The 17,821-nt window shown below is 42.9% G+C and overlaps 1 protein-coding gene across 1 annotated transcript in view; it reads left to right on the top strand.

Annotated features, from left to right (window-relative positions):
- Positions 1-1,113: 1,113 nt before the first annotated feature.
- The window catches only part of PRKCH (protein kinase C eta), a 227,196-nt gene continuing 210,488 nt past the window's right edge, over positions 1,114-17,821 (top strand). The window contains exon 1 of the mRNA XM_059059661.2: positions 1,114-2,461. Coding sequence (XP_058915644.1) covers positions 2,099-2,461 — 363 coding nt within the window. The 5' untranslated portion in view covers positions 1,114-2,098. The remainder of the gene's footprint in view (positions 2,462-17,821) is intronic.

Below are 17,821 nucleotides of genomic sequence, written 5' to 3'. Positions count from 1 at the left end.
TCCACTGCACCCTCTCTTCACTGTTTTTTCCTCCCTTGTGGGACTGTAAGCCCCAGGAGAGCAGGCACCATGGCTGTCCTGCTCACTGCTCTGTCACCACTGCTCACCTATGCCTGGCACTGACTGATAGGGCAAAAATGGAGTATCTTGTGTCTCTCATCACACAACCCTAGGGCAGCTGTAGAGCTGGCCACGATTTGGGACAGTCTTCTTTTCGTATTATAGCCCAACAGCAGCAAATCCTTTAGTGGTTCTTAAAGCTCTAAAGAGTCCCACTCTTTGGAGGAGAGGATGACAAAGTTGATCCAAATGGTCCCCTTGACCTTTTCTCCTGGAGCACCAGGGCCATGCAGGAACTGCTTGGATGTTTGAGAGCTTGCTTTACAAGCCCCATCTAAAGCTAAGGTGTCATTAGGATGATGTGCTGCATCTTTGCCCTGTTCTTCTAAGGACATTTTGCTGTTTTTTTAAGACGGGCCCTCCCCCACCGACCCATTGTTCTTATTTGTTTTCACTCCATAGTGTGCCTCAGTGAAATGTTGAGAACCTAGGTTAGAGAGCCCCCAAATAGGGCACTGTGGGTAGGGGGGCTAGAAAGACTGACCTGCTAGCAGGAGACTGAGTCGCCAGAGACAATGCAATTAAGTATCTTAAGAATGGCCTAGGCTTCATGGGAGACAAATTGGTTGACCTGGCCCTCAGGGAGTAAGGAGCTCCCAGGGGACAAAAACTGCAGGAGCCTTGAGTGGAGAAAAAACTGAAGGCTGCCCCCTCTGACTCATAAAGAGAGCAACAGCCCAAGTGTTCCTAGAAGAGGCAATCGAGCACATGTGCCAGGGACTGTGTGTGTGAACATCTACTGCTCTTGTCATGCAGGGCTGGGTGGACCAGGAATCACCCCGCAGAGGAAGAGATTTATTACGCCCCGGCCATGTCTGTCTTCAGAACTGAACTTTCCTGCTCTTTGTGCAACAAGACACACCTCTCCGAGGAAGGAGGTGGACAGGATTTCCATCATCACTACTGCTCTATTAAAAACACACACACACACACACAACAACCGTGTAATTACTCTCCGCAGGAAAAGTACACAAACAGGATGGGCCCAAGCTGAACTCGGGATGAGCCATCCCTGTAAAGATTAGGTAAAGGAACCTCCCGTCACGCACCCGCCTCCGGCCAAGGCCTCTCCCAGATGGCCACGTTCGGTCGCCAGCCCACCTCCTAGGGTGGGCCGGGGGGCGCGGGCGACTCCCAGCCGCGTGGGTTCCCTGCTCCTCCTCCTTCCCGCCTTCCGGCGCTCCCTGGGTCTGCCTCCCACGCCTCAGGTGTTCGCTCAGGCTGGGCCGCAAGCCCTTCCCTTTTTGGCCTGCACCTGGGGTAGCTTCCAGCCCAGAGCTCCCCGGCAGACCCCGTTGCAGGGAGCGCGAGCAAAGCGGTGCGAACCGGCCTGCGCCGCGCTCCCCGGGCCGCTTGCGCCCCGCTACTGACCGAACGCAGGGTCGGGCGCCGGCCGCGCGCCGCGCCCCCGGGCTTCGGAGGGCGCGCCAGCCCCGCGCAGGGTTGCCGTGAACTTGGAGCCCGGCGGCGCGAGGCTCCTGCCCGGGATGGGGCGGCAGCTGCTTCCTGGTTTGAAGCTCACCGAGTGGGGGAGAGCGTGAGCCCGCGGAGGCGGGGGCAGGAGCAGAAGCGGGAGGAGGCGGGGGCAGCAGACGCTGGAGGCTCGAGCTAAGCGGACGGGTCGCTCTGGCTCTCCGGGGAGAGGAGCTTCCCGGCCCTGGAGAAGGGGCGAGTCCCCCGCGAGCCCCCGGGAGGCGCCGCGAGCTCGAGAGGGAAGGTCGGGCGCCCCCGGCCCTCTGAGGGCTTGGCGCCCGGCTCCCCTCCTTTCCACCTCGCGAGGGAGGGAGAGAGGGAGGGAAGGAGGGGAGGGAAGGTCCGGCGGGGGACGCAGAATGGCTGGTCGAGGGGGGCTTGGGCTCCGCTTTTCCCAGGAGCTGCCTCCACTCCTGCGGCCGCCGCGAGGGCTGGCCTGAACGAGGGCTCCCCGCTCTCCCGCTGCGAGACCGCGCAGTCCCTGGGCTGGGACAGCGGCCCCGGCATGTCGTCCGGCACCATGAAGTTCAATGGCTACTTGAGGGTCCGCATTGGCGAGGCCGTGGGGCTGCAGCCCACCCGCTGGTCCCTGCGCCACTCGCTCTTCAAGAAGGGCTATCAGCTGCTGGACCCCTACCTGACGGTGAGCGTGGACCAGGTACGCGTGGGCCAGACGAGCACCAAGCAGAAGACCAACAAACCCACGTACAACGAGGAATTCTGCGCCAACGTCACCGACGGTGGCCACCTCGAGCTGGCTGTCTTCCACGAGACGCCCCTGGGCTACGACCACTTTGTGGCCAACTGCACCCTGCAGTTCCAGGAGCTGCTGCGCACGGCCGGCGCCTCGGACACCTTCGAGGGCTGGGTGAGTACCTTGAACCCTCCCCCTTTGTGTCCACTCCTCACCTTCTCCCCCCTTCATCTTACAAAACTTGCCCGGGGCCCGCTTTCCCATCTCCCCAAGCGCAGGGAATTCCCTCCACTGCGGTCCTCGCTTTGGTTCTCGCCCAGGTGGCCACGGCACTGGTGGTGCGCGAGGGCACAGGTGTGTCTCTAGGAAGCCATCCTGGACACGGTCCCCTTTCGGGATGGCAGCTTGGGCTAACGGGAAGTCGGGGTAGGGGCGGCCACCCCCCTCCGCCCAGACTTTGGGTAAGGCGCCCCAGCTCTCAGCTTGAGGGTAATACGCAGGAAAGGCAAAGAAGGTGTGATAGATAGGAAAGTGACTTGATTTGGGTCAAGTTCTTTAAGGGCTTCTTAGGAGAAAGCGATACATTCTCGCAGGTATTATTCATAATGTTTATGGATACGTGTTGGTTCAGCAGCTCAGATGTGCACACGTGTTTCAGCATGCACGTCCATTACATCCCAGAGGTACATAACCGACACTGGCAGGGATTGGAGTGCCTGGGTCTTCAGTTGGCAAAGTTTTATTTAGCAGTTTTCCAAGGAGATGAGGTTTGCGTGTGTTTGTAACTTCAGTTCAGTTTCAGCCTGAGAGGTGTGAGTCCTGCAGTATGTGTTTCTGTTGTTATTGGTCCTGAGAGTTTATAGGGCTCTTCAGCAGTTTGTGAACCGCCCCCTCCCTTCTCCTCACCTGCTGGTACTTCTGCATATTGACAAGTAGTTAACCCGCAACTTCCTACTTGCCTGTGCTTTTCACATAGTTCCCATGAGGCAAAATTTCTGCTGCAAATAAATTAAAATGTCTAGAGCACTCTACACAGTGCTAAAATGCTTTTGCTTCTTAATCTTCATACTGTTTTTGTGATGCAGGTGTTATCCTTCCCACTCTTATGTGATGAAATGATAATTATAATGAAGTGGTCTGGCCTGGCAAAATGGAGTAAGCCCCTTGAAGACGCTCTCGGGAGTTTAATGATTTAAATTCTGGAGAATGTCAGTTTTGAGCCCAGAATGGTGACTCAGTATTGAAAACCTGTTTGAAATTAACAAGTGAGGGGAATCAGTTGGATAATAAGGAAGACTCATTTAGATATTTATTGTACACTTTGAGGAATTGATAATTTTATCATATACTTTGTAAACTTACAGCTAGCTTGTGGACTAGTCTCTTAAATAGGAGAAAAAACCATAATGACTGTTTAACCATATCATCAAATTATATTGAGTTACTTTCCCTTCAGCTGAATTTACTTTGTGGAATTTAGAAGTGGACTGGAGAGGAATGGCCAAAATAGAGATTGACTTTTTATCCTGTGACTTTCTGGACAGGAAATAGAGGTGAGTCTAGGAATCTGAATGGAATTATTAAATTAGTGTCTGATTAGGAGTTAGGTCGGGCAAAGCTCTAAAAGAACTAGGTTCTGAAATATGGTGGTGCAGACTGACCAATGGCCATTAGAAGCCTGTTTTCCCAAAGAGATCCTAGACTGGTTCATTTTACCCCTAGTCTGCACATTTGAATCACCTGGGGAGCTTTTCAAAATCCCCACTTTTAAAGACTCTAGACAGGAATCTGTGGTTGTGGACCCCAGCATCAGTACTTTTCAGCTCTCCACGTGATTCCAATGTGCAGTGAAGTTTGAGAACCTGTAGCCTAAATGAAGACCACAAAATAAGGACTGGAAGAAGCTTAAGTGTAGGAAGATTCAGGTTACCTGACACGGTGGGGGTATTTAGAGCTACCTGTTGTCCCACTGGCTGAATAGATTTAAATGTAAATTAAATTTCTATATCTATAATTGTCTGAATTAATTATATTTAGATGTTTAATGTGGTGTTCTGGAAAATATGAGTGTTTGGTAGGATAGGTCAGCATTTAAATGACCTTGAAACTGGTGATTTGTCAAACACTCATATTCAATTAGGAGGCAGTTTTTAAAAGTTCTGGGTATTTTGAAACTGTGATGATAGGGTAGAATGGGTAGTGTGTTTCTTTTCTTTTAAAATTTTTTGTTAAGAAAATATTTGGAAATATATGGAATGCTTGTTTTCTAAATGATCCTTTATAGGTCTAAAGGTGGTTTTGAAATTTAGAATTACAGAAGTACTTATTTATCTTTAGCATATTAAATTGAAATGTGTAGTTTATTCAGAAAGTTGCAAATGGAGTAATTTACTCCACAATAAATTTATTTGTTGCAATTGAAATTACAAATTGCTAAACTCTAAAAAAAACCTAGCGGCTTAGTTTTTGCTAGATCATGAGAAGAGACAAAAACAGAAGACACCTTTATTATTAGACTAAAAGAAAGTTGTTATGCATTTTTGCTTAACATGCTTTCTGAGTATTAAGAAGGTAGTCATTGGCATTGATTTTGTACCAATTTCGTCTGTATTACCTTCTAAGCTTGATGAGAGAAAGGGTTAGATCTCTTCCGTGCAGTATATTCCTAGTATCAAGCACAATGCCTGCCATGGATTAGGCAATCAACTATCTCTTTCCTAACTATACTGTTTCATTTAATTTACATTATATCCAAGGAGGTAGTGGGTTATAATGTAAGAACTAAAGAAATTCTTAAACGGAAATTCACAGCATTAAACACTTAAATTAGGAAAGATCTCAAAGACCTGAGTTTCCACTTGAAACTAGAAAAGAAGAGCAAATTGAATCCTAAGTAAGCAAAAAGAAGGAAATGTAAAGATAGCAGAGGTTAGTTGAAGCAGAAAATAGAAACAGCAGAGAAAAATCAGTGAAACAAAAAGCTTGTTCTTTGAAAAAAAACATAATAAAATTGATAAACCTCAAATGATCAAGAATAAAAAGACACAAATTACCAATGTTAGGAATGAGAGAACATCACTATAGATCCTATGGACATTAAAAAAATATTATGAATAACTTTATGCCAGGAAATTCCACAATTAGATGAAATGAACAAATTCTTTGAAAGATAGGAATGACCCAAACTCATTCAAATAACTTGAATAGCATTATGTCTATTAAGGCAATTGAGTTTGTAGTTAAAAACCTTCCGCAATGCAAACTCAAGGTCCCAGAAGGCTTTACTGGTGAGTTCTATCATACATTTAAGGAAGAAATATTGCCCACTACACAAACTATTTCAGAAAACAGAAGAGAAGGAAACACATCCCAGCTCATTTCATGAGGCCAACATTACCTTTATACCAAAACTTGATGAAAACATTACAAATAAATAAAACTACAGACCTCGTGAATATAGATATAAAACTTAAATTCTAGCAAATCAAACACAGCAATATAGCAAATGATCAAATGGGGTTATAATCAGGACTGCAAGGTTGATTAAACATTTATAATCAATCAGTGCAACTCTTCATATTAACAGAATAAAAAAGGAGATTCATATGATCATCTCAATAGATAAAGAGTATTTGACAAAATTCAATACCCATTCATGATAAAAACTCTCAACAAATGAGTAGTAGAGAGAACTTTTTCAACGTGATGAAGGACAACTGTGAAAAACCTACAGGTAATATGTTAATGGTGAAAAACAGAATGATATTCCCCTAAGATCAGGAGGGACAAGGATAGCTACTCTTACCACTTCTGTTCAACAGTGTATTGGAGGTCCCGGTCAGTGCAATAGGCAATTAAAAAAATAAAGTACATGCAAAGGAAGAAGTAAAACTGTCTGTAGAAAATTCTAAGACACCTACAAAAGGGTTTCTAGAACCAACAAGCTAGGTTTAGCTAGGTTGCAGGATCCAAACCAATCTACAAAACTCAATTGTTTCTATATATTATCAGTGGACAATCGAAAACTGAAATAGAAAAATACCATTTAAAAGAGCATCAAAATATGAAAATGGATAAATCTGATAAAACATGCAAGGCTTGTTCACTGAAAATGACAAACCATCACTGAAATAAGTTAAAGATCTAGATAAATGGAGAGAGATACAGTGTTCATAAATGGGAAGATTCAATATTGTTAAGACCTCAATTCTTAACAATTCTTCCCAACTTGTTCAATAGATTTAATGCAATCTAGTTAAAATACCATCAAGCTTTGTTGTAGAAATTAACAGACAGATTCTAAAGTTTATATGAAGATGTGAAGGACTCAGACTCATCTAAGAATAATTTTGAAAAAGGATGAGTTGGAGGACTTAAACTCTGATTTCAATATAACTATAACATTACCATAATTAAGATAATGTGCTATGGGAGTAAAGAGAGTCATATAGATCAGCGGAGTAGAAGAGAGTCTAGAAATAGATTCACACATATATGATCAATTGACTTTCTTTTTTGACAAAGATGTCAAGGCAATTCAGTGGGGATATGATAATTTTTTTCAACAAGAGGTGCGTGAACAATTGAATAGCTATGTGCAGAAACTTGAGCATTGACCTTTACCTCATATCATACACAAAAATTAACTCAAAATGGATCATAGACCTAAAAAAAGGATTTTAGCTGTAAAATTTTTATAAGAAAACATAGAAGAACGATCTTAGTGCCCTTGGGTTCAGCAAACATTTTTTAGACAGGACACAAAAAAGCAAGTACTATAAAATATCAAATCAGACTATTAAAATTAACTATTGCTTTTCAGAAGATACTTAAGAAAAAGAAAACACAAGCCACTGACTGGGAGAAATTATTTGCAACATGTAAATCAGACAAGGGACTTTTAAAGGGAATATATAAAAACTCTTAAAATGCAATGAGAAAAATATTCAATTTAAAAATGGGACAAAGATTTGAATAGGCACCCTTCATGGAAAATAGCACATTAAAAGATTAGTCAAGGAAAAGTAAGTTAAAACCAAAACCCATGGGAAAGGCTAAAATTAAAGAGACTGATCATACCAAGACTTGGTGAGGAAGTGGAGCAACTGGAACTCTCATATACTACTGTGCAGGATATAAAACAATAGTCACGTTAGAAAACACTTTAACAGTTTGTTAAAGTGTTAGACATATACTTACCATGGGACCTAGCTACTCTTAAGTACTTACCAAGAGAAATGAAACCATTTATACAGAGACTTGTACATGAATATTCACAGCTGCTTTATTTGTAATAGCCCCCAAACTGGTAAATGTCAGTCAACAGGTGAATATTTACATTTATTTTATTTACTTATTTTTGTCTGCGTTGGGTCTTCGTTGCTGCATGAGGGCTTTCTCTAGTTGCGGCGAGCAGGGACTACTCTGTTGAGGTGCACTTCTCATTGAGGTAGCTTCTCTTGTTGAGGAGCAGAGGCTCTGGGCACGCGGTCTTCAGTAGTTGTGGCGCGTGGGCTCTAGAGCACAGGCTCAGTAGTTGTGGCACACGGGCTTGGTTGCTCTGCGGCATGTGGGATCTTCCTGGACCAGGGCTTGAACCCGTGTCCCCTGCGTTGGCAGGTGGATTCTTAAGCACTGCGCCACCAGGGAAGTCCCCAACAGGTGAATATTTAAACAAATTGTGTATCTATACAATGGAATACTACCCAGTAATAAAAAGTGATGAACTATTGATACACATAACAATATGGATGAATCTTAAAATATGTAATTTACATATTGAAAGAAGCCAGACACAAAAGAGTACATACTATATGATTTCATTTACGCAAAATTATGGAAAATGTAAACTAGTTTGTAGTGACAGGAGGCAGATCGGTGGGTGCCTGGGAGTGGGAGAATGAAGGTGATGGAGGGATGGGTTACAAAGGAGGCACAAGGAAACTTCTGAGCGAGGTGAATATATATACGTTATATATTCATAACGTAAGTTATATACTTACGTCTAAGCACATCAGATAGTTCACTGTTAAGTATGTGCCCGTTGTTGCGTGACAGTTATACTCAATAAAGCTGTAGGGAAAAAATGTTGAGGACTTATTATCCTTATTTTACCAAAGAAGATGTTAGGTAAATAAGTGCCTGAATTAGATTTGAGCCAAGGCTGACTCTTGAAAACTACGTTGCCTCTTTAGTGCAAAAAATATTATCAGAGTAGGAGCATTAAAAAAAAACCAAATTCATTAAATACAGTTTCTGACTTTTGGACACAGTCTCGTTTTCTAAATTATCACTGTCAGCTTTTTTTCTGTTTCTTCTAGAACCGGTTTATTTTGCATAATTTCTTGAACTTCTAAAACCCCAAAGTTTGTCTAAGTTAAAACCTTATCTTCTCCTTTCACAGATTTGCTCTGTATTCACTGACTTTCCAAATGGGGACCAGCACTTAATACTTAGTGCAGAGCATAGGGACATGGCAGGAGGCAGGAGGATCTGGAAGCTGCGTCATTGAAAGGCCTTGGCATCCCCTCAGGAAGGAAGGACCTGCTTGGCATTATCCCACACTGTTTTCCTGGTTCAGTCCTCCTGAAGACATTCTGTTCCCTGCAGCACTGGAGGGCTGCTTTCTCTCAACTCAGTGAGGTTACCTATTTAGTAGTCTTGGTTACCTGTTTAGTAGTCTTGTCAAGGGAAGCAGCCAGGTTCCCACTTGGCAATCATTGATTATCTTTGCTCTTGATTCCTGGATCCAGGTACATGAATTTATAGCATCAGATTGAATCTTCTAGATTCATTATCTAGTGGTTCATCGTCTTTTGTACTTTGTGGTACAGTTATTCGTTCTCACAGTAATTTTTTTCGGAGCCAATTGGTGAGGAGTGTTTAGGGAAGAAACATATTTTAGCATCTCTAGGGAGGTTTATCCTAGTGTACGTGAATTGTATTGGATATATTGTGTCTTCAGTTTCATGGTAAGAATTTTGCTGCAGTGGGGCTGGCTGTTTCTCATCATCATTAAGTTGTGGCTCAGATATTCCCCCCTCAGAGAACACCTTCCAGACCACATTATTATCTGTCACCCTTCATTGTACTCATCCCTCTCTGAGATCATTTTGTTAATTTATTTTCTTATTTTACCTTCCTCCTTTAGGGTATAAACACCTTGAGAGCAGGGACCCCATCTCTCTTATTCACTGTTCTAAGTCCAGCATCTTGAGCAGTGTCTGGTATATAGTAGGCACTAAATCTCTGTTGAAATGTGATTTTGGAGCAAGTAAAGTATAAGCACTTTGGAAGGATCTTGACTTAAACATTTTATTTATCTTTTTTAAAAAAATTTATTTAATTAATTTATTTTTGGCTGCACTGGCTCTTCATTGCTACATGCAGGCTTTCTCTAGTTGTGGCGAGCGGGGGCTACTCTTGGTTGCGGTGCGCAGGCTTCTCATTGCCGTGGCTTCTCTTGTGGAGCACAGGCTCTAGGCGCGTGGGCTTCAGTAGTTGTGGCACGTGGGCTTAGTTGCTCCGTGGCATGTGGGATCTTCCCAGCCTAGGACTCAAACCCGTGTTCCCTGCACTGGCAGGCGGATTCTTAACCACTGCTCCACCAGGGAAGTCCCTATTCATCTTTCTAAAAACAAAATGAAAGTAATTTGGGAGTGACCAGTTATTACAATGATCACAGTGTCCCTTGTAAAAAATCAATTAATTACATACCAACGTGCACTTGAAAGACTGGACCAGATTCTTGTGTCCTTTGAATATGATAATGGATGGAAAACTGTTTGGAGAATTCTTTGCTTTTGCTTATTTTTTTTTTTTTTTTTTTTTTTTTGCGGTATGCGGGCCTCTCACTGTTGTGGCCTCTCCCATTGCGGAGCACAGGCTCTGGACGTGCAGGCCTAGCGGCCATGGCTCATGGGCCTAGCTGCTCTGCGGCATGTGGGATCTTCCCGGACCAGGGCACGAGCTCGTGTCTCCTGCATCGGCAGGCGGATTCTCAACCACTGCGCCACCAGGGAAGCCCCTGCTTTTGCTTATTTTAAAAGACTATGATTTCTAAACCTGTTAATATGGTGTAACTTTGTTCACTGGTAGTTTGTGAGCCCGACGTGTTAAATTCAGTTGTGCTTCAACCCTGGAGAGCTAATGAGGTTGGTGGGCAGCGTGAATCATTTTATCTTCCATATAACTCTTAGTACAGTTTTGGTATCTAGCACATGTTTAGAATGATGACTAGTTGAGGTAGTAAAAGTGCAGTAATTTTTAATGAGATGGGTAGCATTTATGTAGAATCAGAGAAGTGCCTTGGATTTTCTGTAGTCTTCTATTTTGTAAAACAGTTGGCTAGATCTGGTCCTCCATTTGTGTTGGCTGCTTGCTCCATTTTATTAGAATATGATACAAATGAGGCCTGAAAGTCAGTTCCTGACCGCTTTCTTTCCACTTTCATCATTGCTGTATCCAAAATGATCTTTCTCAGTTGCCGAGCTGGTAGTCATTCCTTTACTTAAAACCCTTCAGTGGTTCCCCACTGCCCTTAGATAAAACACAACTCTTCAAAATGCTATAGAATGTTCTGCATGATCTGGACCCTGATTTCCTCTTCAGCCTTACTGCTTACCTCACCCCATCCCACACTCCATGCTCCAGCCACAATGAGCAGCTTTCAGTTCCTCAAGAGCGACCATGCTAATTTCTACTTGGGCTTCAGGTCTCACCATAGACCTCACTTTACCCAGGAAACTTTCCCTGACATTCCAAGTCTGGGTTTGGTCCTCCTGTTCCTCCTTCGTGTTCCCTCAGTATCCTAAGATCTCCATTGCCCACTTCCCCTCTATCCTGAAGGGATGGATATATGAATGGATTGGGCTCTCATGGAAGTGTATGATATTGGTCAGAGGAGTTCAGGGTTTAAAAGTGTGGGCGAGGGCTTCCCTGGTGGCGCAGTGGTTGAGAGTCCGCCTGCCGATGCAGGGGATACGGGTTCGTGCCCCGGTCCGGGAAGATCCCACATGCCGCGGAGCGGCTGGGCCCGTGAGCCATGGCCACTGAGCCTGTGCGTCCGGAGCCTGCGCTCCGCAACGGGAGAGACCACAACAGTGAGAGGCCCGCGTACCACAAAAAAAAAAAAAAAAAAAAAAGTGTGGGCGATTGACTGTGATTCATCCCCTCTGCTCCTGGGATAGCTACTCTAACAGACTCTGACACGTTTCTCTATGAAATGCCAAGCCCTAGGTGAGCTTTCATGCACCACTGAGCATGTCCTGTGTACCAGGCACTGTGCTCTACCCTGGAGAGGCAAGTGGACAAGACGGACGTGGCCCTTTTCTTCACAGGCCTCATAGTTCCAAGGGGGAGAGAGATTAGGGAGTTAAGGGAGACAACAACCAGGAAATGACAGAACAAAAGTCAGGACTAAGATGCTGGTGAGTGCCTGCTTTGGGGAGACCAGAAACATTTTCCTGGAGGAAAAACAGTTGATTTTTAAGGCTCCAGCATAGATAGCATGGCCACAGGCCTGCTTCAGTTAAAGGACTGTGAAAAATCATCCCTCAAAAGAAGATAAGGAACGTCTGACCTAATAATGCCTTCCCAGAGAAACATCACAGATCCCTTTTGAAAGGTAAACGTTCCTGACCCACAGAAATCTTTCCATCGTCTGAACGTTTGGAGGGAACTAAGTTTCAATATCTATGAACAGATGACCCAAAAGAACGTTTAACTCCCCAAGACAGAAAACAGTAACACCATTTTTGGACCATCAAATACCCCAAGTTTTGTACAGATCAGAAAAGAATCACTGATGTTGAAGCAGGAGGGTCTAGTTCAGAACAGCAACAAAAAGCCTGACAGCTCTTAGGCCCATGGACAGGCTACAGATGTATTCATTTGGCAGTGATGTTTTCAACATTCAGTCCGAAGGCATTTAGTTCTGTGATGCTCTAGTTTGCTGCAGACCCCACCACCCACTAATACTCAGTCCCCTTGACTCATTACCTGCTTGGTCCTGGGAAATTTTTGAGTTTTTGAACCTACTATAGCTCAATCCTTTGTTTTCAGAATGAGGAAACCAAAGCTCCAGCCAAAGCTTTACTGTTGCCTTAGCTCATGTGATGTGTGACAGACAGACACACTTACCATCTACATAGATATGAAGATGTACTTAATTTCAATTTATTTATTTTTATTTTTTGCGGTACGCGGGCCTCTCACTGTTGTGGCCTCTCCCGTTGCGGAGCACAGGCTCCGGACGTGCAGGCTCAGCGGCCACGGCTCCACGGCATGTGGGATCTTCCCGGACCAGGGCACGAACCCGTGTCCCCTGCATTGGCAGGCGGACTCTAAACCACTGCGCCACCAGGGAAGCGCTATTTCAATTTATTTAGATATGTATTAATTTATTAATTTATAAATACATTAAGTTAGATATTTATTTACATATATATTTGTGTCCTAAAATTTTAGTGGAAGCTGGCTTATTAGTAAATATATGGGACGTTAACTTTAACTGTAAATTAGTATAATTTAACTACCCAATTAAAGAAACTTTGTATTTCATTGTACAGCTTCCAGCAATATATTGGTACTGTTCTGTGAGAGTCAGGAGAGCTGGGTTCAAGGTGTGGCTTTGCCATCTGTCAGCTGTGACTGCAGGCAAGCCTCTGTGTATCAGGGTCTCGGTTCCCTAGTTTCTATCAGGAGGGGGCTGCACTAGAATCTCTCTAAGGATCCTTCCATCTCTAAAGCTTCTGCCTCCATATGTTAGGGAGTTACATCAGTTCTTTGCTTTAGGAGTAACTGGTTTGGTTTTAAGCAGTCAAAATGACTTATATCTTCTCAAAGTTAGTAACTCCTAAGAATTCAGTTGGTCCAAATCTAAATTGCTCAGGCTTGGAGAGGATTTAACTCATGTCTAAATGACTTTCAGCATTGGTAGTGATGTTGATGTTATTTCCTTGGCTTAGAATCAGCCTTAAGGAATTACAGTGGGTCCTCATTTCAAGCCATGCAATTATATTTCTTTTTTAAAAAATTTATTTATTCATTTATTTATTTTTGGCTGCGTCGGGTCTTCATTGCTGTGAGCAGGCTTTCTCTAGTTGTGGTGAGCAGGGGCTACTCTTCGTTGCAGTGCGCGGGCTTCTCATTTGCGGTGGCTTCTCTTGTTGCAGAGCACAGACTCTAGGCACGTGGGCTTCAGTAGTTGTGGTTTGTGGGCTTAGTTGCTCCATGGCATGTGGGATTCTCCTGGACCAGGGCTGGAACCCGTGTCCCCTGCGTTGGCAGGCGGATTCTTAACCACTGCGCCACAAGGGAAGCCTATATTTCTTGATTTACACTTATGGGCTCCTTGTTCTATGGGATGGTAAGTTATGTCCCTGTTTTCTCGCATCAGAGAGCGACTGAGAATCCCACCATTTGAGCTTTCACTGGAAGCTATTCTCACTAGCATGATAATTAATGCTGTGTTGTCATGAAATGTCTGTAGCCACCAGTCTATCTATCCACCCTAGGTGATGACAAATACTATAAATCACTTGTAGGACAGACATTTTAATTAGATGGAGGAATGGGCCCAAGGGTATTGGCTATTATGGTGTTTAAGTGCTATACTGAAGAATTTTATGAGATGGGAAATTTTTGTTGAGAATTGTGGTACTATCCAGAGAGATTTATCAAGAAGTACGTTAAGTGTGTTTCTGTAGCACCTGTAAGTTAGAGCAGTGATTGTCAGAGCACATAGGATGTTTTAGTAGAAAGACTAAACTGTGCTTTTATTATGTGTTGCCTTCTGGAAAGTTCCTTTGCTTTTTACATAAGTTTCACCCTTGCACAACTTTGACCTTACAGGGAGAGAAATGCTTAAAAGGTAACGAAAGGTGTTTAGTTTGTGCTGTGGTAAAAAAAAAAAAAAAAAATTAAGAAATTTGCTATAGGATAGAACCATGGCCAACATGAGCTCCTCGTAATTACTTTAATGAAATTAGTCACATGAGGCCAGTGTGAGCATACTCTAGACCTAGTGCCTGTTCTCCAAGTGCTTAAACCAAAACCACAAAGCTGAATTTTTATTTGCAAGTCATGTATATCTCTTGTACTTGCTTGTCGCTATTTCTGCATCTCTCTCGTAGCATTTACATTTGATGTGCCTCTGTCCTCACACTGGGCTTTGGTGTTCTTGCCTGTGATGTGTGATGCTGGCGTCTGGGCAACCAGTGCTCTGTGGCCCCCTCCAGTATCAGAGTTATGTGGTTCTGGTCATTGTTCCATTGGACAGTGCAAATTCTGCTCCCTTCTGAAATGTCTTCTGGAGATTGTTCTGCTGATACTCAGATTTGTTCTAGGCTCTGAAATTATTTTTGAAAGAGTACACGAAAGCCATATTAGCAGAATTTCCTAAACAAAATGCATGTATTAATTTGTGAGCTGTGGACCTCTTAAGTGCTTTATTATTTATTACTCTTGTTCCATCACAGTACAGAAGAGTTCAGAACACATTTTTAGCAGAAGCAGTGCTTCTGAAACTGTTTTTGAACCCTGGACCCTTTTAGTGATGTTAAAAGCTATGGACCCTGTTTCTAGAAAAATGCACGTATGTGCATATTGCCAGCATGCTGGGAAAAGTGTCATCAGGTTAGTGGTCCCCTGAAGCCTGACTGTGGACACACGGCCTCAGGTTAAGAAATTCCAATGAAAAGTGTCAAAAATAAGGTTTTTATTAATTCCTAATTCCTAGGGCATTGTACTGATATTTTTCCCCTGCAATTAGAGGACATTTTCACTTCAACTGATTATAGGAGACAGTTAACTAGTAGAAAAGAGAAGCTATAAATTTTAGAGAAAAAAGATGTAAAGTGTGTTCTCACTTCTGGCTCCTGGTGAAATATACTAGATAATGACCCATTTTAGGACCTATTTGGTTGTGTTATATAGGAATTTTCAAAAGTCTCTACTGTTGAAGGGGTTTCTTTGAGGTTTGCAATAGATGAAAAGTTAAAAAAATAAACTAGGACAGTTTGAGTGACCTTGGCTTGGTGTCTTTTCTTAATATAAACTTTTCCCCTGTAAAAAGAGATAGGATTTATCTTTATACTTAAAACATTTACCCTCTTCTTGAGCTGCACTGGGCCTTACAGTGAACCACTGTGTTAGTCCAAGACAAAATGATGAAATCAATGATGCTTGCCTGTTTCTCTTGCCCTGTGACCCCTGGTCTCCTATGGCCTGGGTCCCTCTGACCCAACAAGATTTTCTGATTCTGTCCTGAGCTCCAGCTCACCTTGCTGAGACCTTGGAAAACAACCTGATGATGGTAGAAATTGAGCTGAATGGAGGGCACCCAGAGCGCAGCCCCCTAGCTAGTTGAAGGTAAAGCTTGAATTTAGCTCTCTGGACTTCAAGATTCTTTCCTGATGCCACTTTAGTGTGTGATGGAGGCAGCAGGAAAGCCATTCAATCATTCATACATCTTTATTGAGCACCTGCTGTGTGCCCGACTCCGTTCTAGGTGTTACAGATGGTGCAGAGAACACAACACCCAGAATTTCGGCTCTCATGGGGCTTCTACCCTCTCAAGAAGAGACAGATAATAAGCAAGCAAACAAAACACACAAAAATAACAAATCGTGGTTAGGTGCTAAGTGGAGAATTAAAACAGGGTGATGTGATGGAGTGTGACAAGGTGACTACTTTACCTAGAATGGTTAGAGGACTCAAGAGAAGGTGACATTTTCGCTGAGACCCAAGTGGCAAGAATCAACCAGCCATGTGAAGATTAGAGAGAGCATCTAAGGCAGAGGGGACAGCTAAGGCAAAGCCCCAAAGGTGGCAACAGGCTTGACGTGTGGCGGAACAGGCAGAAGGTATTAGAAAGAGGATAGACTTCATATTAGCAAGTGCAGTATGTTAACCCCAGCTCTGCCACAATGAACCAATCCCTTCAGCTCTATTGCCTCTTCTGGAAAATGGTGCTCAAGTTAGATAACTCTTAGGATTGGTATGAAGATTAGATTTAACACATTAAACATGCTCAGCACAAAATAGGCCCTCAAGAAATGGTAGCTTCGGCTGCTTTTAATCTCCCAAGGAAATTGATATTTTGACAAGGGTCTTCTGAAAATAATATTGGTCAAGGAAAGACATCAGATGGTTGCACTTTAGACAATGAAGGTGACGATGTAAACATTTCCTGGGAATAGCGTCTGCCTGCTCTCTACCTCTTTCAGTGCCATATTTTCCAAAAAAAAAAAAAAGAGTAGGGGAAAGGAAACAAAGACACTAAAATTTTTTCAAGATTCTTGAATGCTTGAATGATATATTTATTTTCTTTGGAGTCATAAGTATTAATGGAAAATTTTAATACCTTGAGGGATAGGATAATTGTACTGCAGTGATATAATTGATAGGGTTCCAGGTATTTTTATTTTCATTTTTTAGGAAACTATCAGTATAAATGTATGCATGAGAATTAATAACCATGGTGCCAGTAATGATAAAGGAAATAAAACCTCAAAAAATATGAAAAAGTGGATACAGTTGATTCTTGTTGACTACTGAAAACTCATTTACCTTATTGACTATAATTTTGTGAATTAATTCTGGATAATTTTGTCTATTTTGAATAATTTTGGATCATGGCTATTTTGGCATCTCCCTGATCTCCGGAATTTCTGACTGTCCCTTCAATATCCATTTGGTCTGTGTTCAATGTAAAAAGACACTTTAGCATTTGCCTAAGCCATGTAAGATGCATATTAAGATGCATATTAAGATTATGCATATTAAGATGCAGAATCTACAATGACAGAGTCATAGCACACAAATACCGGCTTTGAGGAATATTTATTGGACAACTACCATAATTAGCAGTGCATCATAGTGTGATGGTTGGGTGTCAGCCAAATTGGGGTTCAGCTGTTTGTTTTGCCTCTTATTGTAGAGGTCATTTAACATCTGCTAGCCCCAGTTTTTTCATCATAACATAGTACCTATCTCACAGGGTTATGTGACAATATAATGAAGACTTATGTAAGCCATCTAGCACAGTGCATGACACATACCTCTACAGAAGAATCATCAATGTCACAATTACTACCACCACCATCCCCACTCTACCCCAGTACTTAAATATGAAGTCATGAGCCCAGCCTTTTCTGAAATTAACTCTGAAAACAGTATGATATTTATTTACCTAGAATTTTGGAGTTTTTAATTTTAAGGAATTTAGACTTTAGAATATTTAGAATTTTAGAAGGGATTTTTGAGTCCAGCCTTCTTGCCATGTTTGCTTTTTATTTAAGATTCTGGAATGTAAATCAGCAGATGGTTACTGGTGGAAGAGGAGATGGTTTCCTTATCCTGGGTTTGGGGTAAATGCTGCACAAATGTCCATTCTGAAAGATCTTGCAAGGAATCTGGGGAAATGAAGCTGGAATTACTATAGTTGCAATGTTGGCCAAAGTTAGTTTATGGAAAACCTTGAGTTTGAGTCTGTTGGTTTGCTTATCCGATATTGGACAGAGAGAAGGTTCT

Source organism: Kogia breviceps, chromosome 3 (assembly GCF_026419965.1).
Source record: "Kogia breviceps isolate mKogBre1 chromosome 3, mKogBre1 haplotype 1, whole genome shotgun sequence".
Classification (NCBI taxonomy): Eukaryota; Metazoa; Chordata; class Mammalia; order Artiodactyla; family Physeteridae; genus Kogia; species Kogia breviceps.
This window is presented reverse-complemented; position numbering and strand designations above follow the sequence as displayed.